At 38.6% G+C, this 10573-nt stretch overlaps 1 protein-coding gene across 1 annotated transcript in view; it reads left to right on the top strand.

The window, feature by feature from the left end:
- Positions 1-9867, top strand: part of clmpb (CXADR like membrane protein b) — a gene marked incomplete at its 5' end in the record, with an annotated part of 97351 nt that extends 87484 nt beyond the window's left edge. Inside the window, 3 exon segments of the mRNA XM_014015076.1 lie at positions 1254-1376; positions 1808-1949; positions 3866-9867. Of these exon segments, the coding sequence (XP_013870530.1) occupies positions 1254-1376; positions 1808-1949; positions 3866-4202 (602 nt within the window). The 3' untranslated portion in view covers positions 4203-9867.
- Between the last annotated feature and the right edge of the window lie 706 nt (positions 9868-10573).

Genomic DNA, 10573 nt, shown 5'->3' with positions numbered 1-10573 from the left:
CTGTCAGTGTGCCCCAGGGCAGCTGTGGCTACAGTGTAGTTTGCCATCATCAGAGTGTGAATGTGAGTGTGAATGGGTGAAAAAAAGGGGAGGCTGTGGTGTAGTGGTAGAGCAGCCGGCTTGGGACCCGAAAGTCTTAGGTTCGACTCCCCGCCATACCCACATGTCGTGGTGTCCTTGAGCAAGACACCTAATCCTAACTGCTCCCCGGGCGCCTCACATGGCTGCCTGCTGCTCCACTTGGGTGTGGATGGGTTAAATGCAGAGCACAATTTCGTCATTGTGTGGAAACATACACTGATGACAAATAAAGCACCTTTACCTTAAATGGAATTACTGACCTACACCTACTACACCTGTATGTTTTTTTGTTTTGTTTTGTTTTTTGTTGTTTTTTTGTCATTGACACTGTCACACTTAAATTAATTCCTGCAGTCCCAACCTCTTGTCACTTGTTGCAAACATTGGTTTTAAAAAAAAAACCTTGTAAAAACAAATGGGTGTATAAAATGCACAACCTACCAATCATAAATTAATTTTTAACAAGCACGTAAAGTAAGGGTAGTTTCCTTTCTGGCTACTGTACACACTTGAATTTTGGCACAAACCAACCTTGTTGGTGTTTGTGATTTAAAATTGAAATTACWTTAAATATCTTAATAGGCATTATTTTTGTTATATCCATAAAAAGTCTTCATTAAGCACTATGTAATATTATTTAGCTGGAAGTAGCATTATATGCATTTCTGTTATAAAAATCTGAATACTCTGATATTTTTCTTAAGGCTGCAAAAATCACAGGCTCATGCCACGAATGTAAGAAAGTCTAAAAATCACAGATTGTATATAGCAGGAAAGATAGTTGTGTGACACTTTTAGTTAATTCTTTAGACAGATAAAAAAACGGCCCCATAATAATAACATCCCTGTCTCCGTTTTCACTTCACTGGTCAACTGGCATCCATGACAGCCAGTTTCCAGACGAAAAATGTCCAAATAATGACATCCACCAAACACCACCTGTTCAGTTTAATTAGTTTTCATTGGATGGTAACACGCAGCAGCCATTATTTATGGGTAGTGAAAGGTAATACCACATGGTTGTCAGTGTTGGTGATGACTGAATATCCCACGGGGGCTACAGGTCTCTATCACGCCCGCTTCTGCTTCAGCATGAAGAGTATCCTGTACTGTATCCAGTTGTATATCTATTAATATGGTGCAAAATAAAAAGACTTGTTTTCATTCCCCAGATCTGAAGAACCCTGAGATTGTCACACTGCGAAATCTCACCATGGAGAGCACAGGTGTCTACAGGTGCACGGCGAGCAATGACGTGGGAGAGGAAAACTGCACCATCGAAGTCCCAATGCAGCGTGAGTTGTTMTAAACTGGAGCTGGAAATCCACTTGTTCCCAGTTTCTTCRTTTATTTTTCTATCGTCACCCTTCTTATCCTCCCATTGTGTTTGGACACTTAAAGTGGTGGCTGCTGGTAACCATCACTGCTCCAATCATCGTGTTGTCATGTCACACTAATGTTTTGATTGAAAGTCCCAGGACYGGGTCAAAGTGTGTGGGAAAAAAATAACATTGGGATTAAGAGGTCAGCAGAAACATTTTTTTTAAGCGGTGGAAGTAAATTTAAATATTGTGACATGAAAAAGAGGAAGTAGTTTTATTTATTAAATGAGCTTGTGGAAGACACATTTCTGAATTTAAAACTAACGATGAACACTATGAATATTATTTCTCCAGAGAGAATGAGTGTATCTTCCTCTCATCAATGCCTCCTGTCTTACCRACAGATGTGAGGGATGTTGGGATGGTGGCGGGTGCCGTGGTGGGAATATCCCTCGGAGTCTTCATCGTCATATTAATCATCTGGCTTGTCTTCCGGAAGAAAGAAAAAAAGAAATACGAAGAGGAAGAGACCCCCAACGAGATCAGGTTCAGTCATAATATTTTCCTTTTTGATTTATGATTGGCCCACTTTTTTTTTTTTTTTTTTTTTTTTTTGTAGATTTGAAATGTTTTGTGTGTGTATGTGTGTTTCATGTTTTATTGATCAAAGCTCAGTTAGCATGTTGCAGAAATGACAACACTGGCTCAATAAAAACACAGGCACTTTGTATATACATGTAAATACACACTCTGTTTTATAATAATATATATAATAATATAATATAATATAATATAATGATAATATATTCAGGATTTTATGGGTGTTTATTTCTCCTTTTTATATAAAAGATTCCTGTTAMACAAATTGTAGGTAGGTAGGTGTGGGTAGGTATCTCCAAATACCGGATTAAGCATGTACTTGTGTTTGTGTCACTGCTTATCCATCTATTCATCTATTCAATCATCCATCGTTCACTGCTTATCCATGGTTCGGGGTCTGCCTGGGGTCCCTTGGTGACATGCCCAGAAAACCTCACAATGAGAAGACACTTCCAGAAGTCATCCTATTCAAATGTCCAAACCACCTTATCTGGCTTATTTTAATGTGAAGGAGTAGCAGTAGCTTAGAGGGTGAAGATTTGATCTGCTGGACTCGACATGACCTAAAAGCATAAGAATTTTTGAAATGGGATTCTGTGGAAAGTCTATAAACAATCAATAAATATTGTAGATGTTTCTGCAAATGACAACAATGCTAAATACTTCTAAGTTTTTTTTTTCACAAGTGTAACATTGGCTGCTAACACTCAACATGTTCCATTAATCATTTTTTTTTAGATTAGACATGTTTTAAGGTGGCAGAAATGTCCTATGATCTTCACCCCTCTCAAATTAATCATTAGGTAAATTATCTGATCAGAAGTAAYCTGCTTCTCTGAAATGAAGTTGTTCAAAGGGCTATCTACAACAGGTAGCTACTGTCTACTCATAATCTCTTCATAGAACCACACTTCACAAATCTATTTCTAATAGACAATGGCATGTACACATTTACATTTGTATATTTAAATAATATATAAATCTTTCACCAAGTTTTTGTTTTTGTGAAAGACTGCAGCTGTTTAGGTTGAATRTATTATCCTAATGAACAATGCAGTATGACTGAAAAAAAGCTTTGATTAAATAATGTAAATATGATGAAGTGTTTTGTTTTGCTTTTTTTGTTTTGCTTTTCTACAATGTTAAGAATCTGTGTTTTTCCATTAATGCGCTCTACCAAACCTCATGGCAATACATTGGATTCCAATTTATTTACTGTTGTTTTTTTWWTWWTWTTTTTAGCTAGGACACTTCTTTTGTGCAACTTGGAGGATAGCAATATATACCCAAATCTATTTCTGATTTTTTGTTCAGATATTCTCGATTTTAAATATCAAACCAAGTAAATATCACAATGCAAAGTACGGCAGTTTCACAAAAATGAAAAAAAAAAAAAAACCTACGATCAGTCATTACCATGCAGGTGCTACGTATGCACATGTTTTTATGCTTACTGGTAAAGTTTTATTTTGTCATTAAAAACCATGAAAACAGAATTCTAAGGGAAAGTTTTCTTCAGCAACCCCCACCCCCAACACACACACACACACACACACACACACACAACCACTGCTCAATTTTGTCTGAGGAACTAGTCATTTTTGCAGATTTTATTATTCCATGCAAATGTGTTTCACAAATTTCAGCAGCTGCAGGTTATCTCATGAATTGCATGAACCGCCAACCAAAATACAWGTCCCACATGTGTTAAGCCTTAGAATAGCTTAGAAATAGAACAGAACTGTCTTGCACTTGTTTGTTCGTCAAGGGAGGGGGAAGGTAGAGTCTTTCTCTCTGTTTCAAGAGTTATTATTAAATTAAACCAGCGTTATCATGTTTGTTTGCTCTGTTTCCGTTTACAGGGAAGATGCCGAGGCTCCCAAGGCCAAGCTGGTGAAGCCAAATTCTCTGTCCTCATCCCGCTCTGGCAGCTCGCGGTCCGGCGCCTCCTCCACCCAGTCAATGGTGCACAACTGCACCCAGCGCGGCCACCGCCCACGTCCACCTGCCGTCGCAGCTCTCAAGGAAAACGGACAGCCTCCAGGCTTTCCCCAGTCCCCTCCAGCCTACACCTCAGTGGTACCTCCCAAGACCCCCGAACCCCCCACCACTCCCAAATTCAACTCCAGGAACATGTCTGGCCCAACACCCCCAACCCTTATGGTCCCAGCCCAGACCAAGGCCTTTCAGACTGTGTAGGACTGAAAGCCAACCCCCCTTCTCCATCCTGCAGCCATGTAAGACTCCTACCCCTCCCCAAGCCATTTAGCTCCCCTTTCCCCAAAGACTGAGACTCTTCCATAAACAAAGAAATGCAACTAGTTAAAGGATGTAATTAAAAGACTCAATACTATCAGTTCAAAAGTACTTTAATGAATGCATAATTAAAAAAGGGAAATAAGACATGCTTGCCCCTTCTGAATTACGTAAAACAAAAACAAAGAAAGAAGCAGAGATCCGACGTGGAAAAATTTGTCTCGTGGCTGAAGGCAGAACTTTGTTTCTGAGGTCCTTCTTTTGGGTTTAGAAGGCACTGAGATGTGCATTGAGGTGGAATATGACGCCAAGAGAGCTTTTATTTATTTATCAAATCAAAGGATTAGGAATTCAGTCAAGGGAATAAGTGAGACAGGAAAACCAGTGAAGAGTGGCTCCGTCCAAACTTGTGGTTGCCACAAGTTGTACAAGGTGAACACGTGACAGTTAGAAGCTGCGAAGAAGAAAGTGCAAGCATGTTTGCCACGTTTAGATTCTTTTTTAGCAAAAAGATAAGAGTTTGAGGTGATTCTCTGATTAATGTCACTCTTCACCTCTGTGTGGCCACCTCCAGCATTTGCTCAGAAACCCACAAACCGCTTTGCACCCCATGGGCTTGGGCGATTGTGCCCATCCATGTGGACAGGCACGGTGTGTGGCATGCGCATCATCTGCTCCAGTGCGCTCGGTCTTTTGTGCTCTCATAAGGAACCCAGGAGAAACCACAGCTGTCCTGAGACTGACTCAGCTGGCTCGCAAACGGCTCATCTGCTCCATCAGTCGGCAGGGAAAACCTCAAGTATAAGGATGTAGCATTGACTGGTGACATCAAATCAGTGGACTCGTTACTCCCCTTCCCACGTCCTATCTACATGGTCCTATTCCAGTACCAAATATTCTCCATTGAATAATTTACTAGTATTTAATAGACATATAGTAATACTTTAAATATAGGGATAAGTTAGACCAGCTGGACTCTCCTTTATTTTGTCTCTGTTCTCTCTTCTCCCTGAGCAGGTTGTAAAGGGTGACAGACAGCCAAGTGTCCAATTATCCATATTAAGAAGTGCCACCAAACCCTAAAATGGTTTAATACTGGTTTTGGTTTAACTTTTTTTTTTCTTTCTACCTACTTTGTTTCTGAACTGAAGCCAAATTCTTTCAACCTGAATGTGTGATGTAACTTAGGAGATTTCAATATTTCCAGCCTGTATGGTTCTTCATCGGGTTAAGGCACATAGAATTGACCACAACATCAAATTTAACTATAACACTGTATGTCTGAATGAAGAGATAATCCAATCATATAGGGTTTGTATGCTATCACTGTCAATACTATCCTTGGAACCATAACGGTGGTGTGGCTCTTGATTGCTGTCTCACCAAATCACTTGCATGGTTAATGGAAGTTTTGAGCAATGTCGTAGTTGTACCCTCAGACAGACCTGTCACATTTTGGTTCAAAGTAGCTGACAAAAGGATAAGTAGCCTATCTAGTGTGCCTTTGTACTCCCCTCTTCTTTTTGATAGTTTCTTTCTTGGTCCTTATCTTCAGCACACCAGTGGTTAAATCTCTGTTCACAAGCAGCTCAGAGGGTCAACAGCAGGAAATGCTGGAACAACTTCAGAAATGTGCCCCAGTAAGGGAGGATGCAAAGGGATCACCGAGCAGAGTGAATGGTGAGAACGTAATCCCATGCCACAGGACTATGTACTGTACATTCTGTAATCAGTCTTGTTTTATATTGTACATACTGATAGATATATGCACATGATGTCATTTTATTTAACAGTAAGGGTATATGAGAGGAAATCTTCCTCTTACAAAAAGAGTCAAGTGAAAAAACCCAAAGTGGATTTAATCCAAGTGTCTTTTTTTTCTGATGTCATCTGTGGTAGTTTCATCATTCACATTCATGTGAAGCAAGTATTTCATGGGATGGAATGTGAAYGCAGAAAAATATAATTCGTTCTGTTGGGTTCAAACCATATTATAACCAAAACTGCTGTCCAGAATCCCATTTGACCTGTGGAGTTCATTGTTTCCAATGAAAGCAATTGGAAGGAATTCTTCACCACGGCCACCACTGTGTTTTAATGTTTGCTTTGGCTAAGTTCAATCTGTCCTTACTGTTGAACAATAAAATACAATGAGTCAAATCTTAAAAAACGTGAATAACAGATGCAATTGGGTGACAAATTGAGGAAAAAACAAGGTTTTTAACAACTCTGGGTTGTCTTTTCTYTTTTTAGAGTGAAGCAACACTCAAAAACTGCAGCTGTTATAAATGGTTTAATTTAGTTTTAAATTGCTGAAGTACACTGAACCTGATGAGCTACATCTCATTCAAGATGACAACATAACCATCGAAACATCAATGATCATTAATTAATTTGCCTTAAATATTTCCAGATCTCAAACSACATAAACATTTACAAGAAACTTTGTAACCAGTGCAAACTGCAAACTTCTTTAGCACCTTCAACAGAACTTTTTCCACACAAATAAGATAGTTTACAAAACTCGTTATGTTTTCACCTCTCGTTCACCTGTAGAGTTATTCGTTATGTTTTCACCTCTCGTTCACCTGCAGAGTTATTGCTTTGAATAACTGAGATTTTTACAAACATATTGGGGATTTAATTTTATTGGCGTTAGTGCAGACTTGAAATCTAACAATTCTGAAATGAATCAAACATTGCATGGCACCATACTGCTCGGTATTTATTTTTTCTTAGMCTGCACCTTAACTTGGTTACCATTAAACTTTAAGTTTGAGCTGGAAAAAGTAATGARTAAGAAATAAAATCAAGAAATTATGTCAAAAACAAAACAAATTCGAATGACTTTAGCAGAATTGTTCGCAGTGCTCAGAATGTTCTTCTTTAGTGTTTATGTCTTGGAACATCAACATTATTGCCTCTTAATGGTGTGGCATGGGTATTTTGGCATTTTTGTTGATTGTGTTGTTGAGCAGAGTAGTCAATACCTAAACTATTTAATGTGGACAATTTCTTTAAAAAAAGGTTTAGGCATGCATGCACATGCTGGCCCAACACTTTAGTTAAACACAAGTTGTATAGCTTTTTTTTATCACTTATCCATCTTGTATTTTCTATATGTTTTTTTTTTTACTTTTAAACTCATTATTCTATATACTCAGGACACATTTTAACACTGCTGTTTTAAACGTAGTAAAGTATCATAGCAGTATGGTCCACACTTTCACTTTGCAGCTCATAATAATTATAATGTTTCTCTCTGGACCATTAGAGAGGATTTGGTCACTTTTCAAATCTTAAATCTGCAGCATCTGCCTGGAAAACATGTGTTGTTTGATTTCACACATGGGATTTCACACCTAACGTAACTGCGAGGGAAATTTGGGAAAATAAATAACGCCTTTCTGTATTTAACCKGCGACAGCAGTTCATTTTGGACCAGAGAGGTGACTCTGTGTGCGTTTGGGAGGGACGGTGGGGGAGAGAGAGGGAGGCTGTGTGCGCAAACTTCCGTGCCTGCATGCTTGTAAATGTGTGTGTATGTGTGGGTGTGTGCATGTAAATTTAGTGTAAGCCCCCGGGCCACACCCACACATTCTGAAGTTAGCCTTTCATTGAGTGTGAAGGAAGCAGTCATGCAAAGTAACCTCTGTCCAAATGTACATCACTGGCAGTGTTTCTTTTTATAGTTTGAGCTGAGTTTTTATTTTTTATTTTATTTTTTATGCCAGCTGATTTTGGCTTCACAGACCACAGTCGTGTRTTCGCTTGCGTGGGCGGCGTCTTGAAACAAAGACCGTCCATAATTCATAACTTTCATCAGCTCCGGAGGCTACTTGTACTCTCTCCTTTCTTCTGTCTCTTAACATAGAATGCACTCGTTCCTGGGAGTACTGATGGCATCTCAAGGTGCACACACACACACACACACACATATACATACGCACAATAAAAACCAGTACAATGTGTCCATACATACACATCAACCAGTACAAATGTGCTTATGTGCACAAGAATGCAGTTTTGCGCTTCATGTACACACTGACACACTCACACACACACACACACACACACACACACACACACACACTCAACAGACGCCCACATCGTTTGCACAAACAAAAGCTCAAATACTGTTCCCTCTTATTTCTACTCCTTCAGAATCAATGTGATGGATCGAAAGTCTGGAGGTATTATGCCTGACTGATGGAACCAGGATACTAAAAGCATCACAGAATAGGACACTCTATACTGCATCACTCAGAGGACACCAACACACACACATAAAATCAGCTATGGCAACCAAACACAACGCACCACTCCATGCACTTACAGAGCATCAGACACTGCTGTGCATTTCAACAATCTTGATTGCATACGCCAAAAGACTTTTTTTCCCCTTCTTTTGTTGGAATCTACAAGAGTGGTAGAGGGAATCTGAGAGAGATCTAACAGGTTTGTTACTGAGTCAGGACTGTGGGGCTTTTGTCATTAAAATTCTCTCCTGAGCAGACGAAAGTAGCAATGGAAGTGAACGATGGGGCACGGCGAATCTTCCAGCTGTTAAATTTTTCCAAGCCTTTTTTTTTCCTTTTGATTTCCCTTCCTGCATTTGCAAGTCTCAGGTGGCAGATTCCCCAGTTTATGAACCCTTGCATTGCATCCCACTTTGTGTCACCCCCCCCCCTTTTTTTTCCCTCAACAAATGTTACTCTTGTCAGTTCTTTGTGCGGAGGAGGAAAGTCTTAACACACGCCACGGCTCAGAGTATCAGCAGCTCGTCAAATCTCATCCTTTGAAAGAATATCCATCAGCACTACATTTTATCTTGTTATCAACACTCAGAGGTGCAGTTAAATCGTTAATGGTCATCCCGCCGTACATGATAGGAGTATGAATCTCATGTAGCTACAGTATTTTACGTTCCATTAGGCAGTTTTATTTCGGAATAAAGCTGCTGAGCAGGGAGATTTGTGGTTTGGCCTTGTCTGTCAGTAAAAGAGAATGTGACGTCTTATTACTTTTTAAGAATGGAGGTGGATGGCGCTTAATTCCACCTCAAGAAGGTAAGGAAGACAAATACAGCTAGCAAAGGTACCTGCATGTCTTAGAAGATTGAGCAGATGAACGGGAATGCTTTGCTTTGATGTAACATAACTGTAATCGATTTAAAAAATAAAAGTAAACATCTTAAATTGTAAATATAACCACACAAAAAAAAACTTAAGACGCTTTATTTTTGTCATTTTTCTTTGCTGTTTTTCAAATGTTTCCATCATGTACTTTGCACTTTTTTGTGTGCCACATTCGTCATTGGTCTGTGTGAAATCAGAGGTTGGCTGTTTCTCTCGACTGCAGTGTTTCAGTGTTGGGGTGGGGAGACAGGCTCAGCTGAAAAAGAAATGGAAGACACTTTTATTTACTTTACTCATCTGTTTTTCTGATGTGCATTCTCTTTGGTTTTTCTAAAGTTAAAGACTTTTGTTTGTTTGTTTGTTTGATGAAATCAATCCATGTAAATATCACAAGTAAAAAAATGTATATTTTTACGACCTCTGAGTTATTACTCTTTCATTTGCAAATAAAATATTCAACTTCAACCTTATTCYTCTTGCAATATCTTTATTTAGCTTTAGAACAGGAAAGTGTATAAAACGGGGGTCTCATTCATTTTCACAGAGCATTATGGTGACCCTCAAAGGGCGAGTTGTAATTAACTTTGACATCTCATCAGAGTTGTAAAGTAACTAAGTACAAATACTTTGTTACTGTACTTAAGTAGAATTTTTGGGTATTTGTACTTTACTTGAGTAATTATTTTTCAGCCTAATTTTTACTTCAACTTTTTACATTTCCATACAGTTATCTGTACTTTTTACTCCTTACATTTAAAAAAAGGCAAGAAGTAGAAAGTTGTTACTTTTATTTAATTTATGCTTGTTTTCATTCCAGCTTATTATTGTAAAAAATAAATACTACCCATATAAATTGTGCCTCCTAGATAGAGTGAATTTAATTGTGGTTGAATGAGAAGCATAAATATGAAAAATTCTGGTACTGTATTAGTTTGTGTACAAACAAATCATGTTACACTCCAGCAGGACATAATCATTAAAATAAAAGGACTGTACTTAAGTAGTATTTGTATTTCATAAATTATATTGTCCTGATGCATCTCAGTATTATGAATTATATTATTGCATTTGGCCCGCAGCCTTTGGAAAAATTTTCCTTTTGGAGAAAAAGTTTGGGCACCCTTGATATATATACACACACACACACACACACACACACACACACACACACACACA

The sequence above is a fragment of the Austrofundulus limnaeus genome, unplaced genomic scaffold, assembly GCF_001266775.1.
Source record: "Austrofundulus limnaeus strain Quisiro unplaced genomic scaffold, Austrofundulus_limnaeus-1.0 Scaffold122, whole genome shotgun sequence".
Classification (NCBI taxonomy): Eukaryota; Metazoa; Chordata; class Actinopteri; order Cyprinodontiformes; family Rivulidae; genus Austrofundulus; species Austrofundulus limnaeus.
Note: the sequence above shows the minus strand (reverse complement) of the source record. Positions and strands in the feature narration are given on the sequence as shown.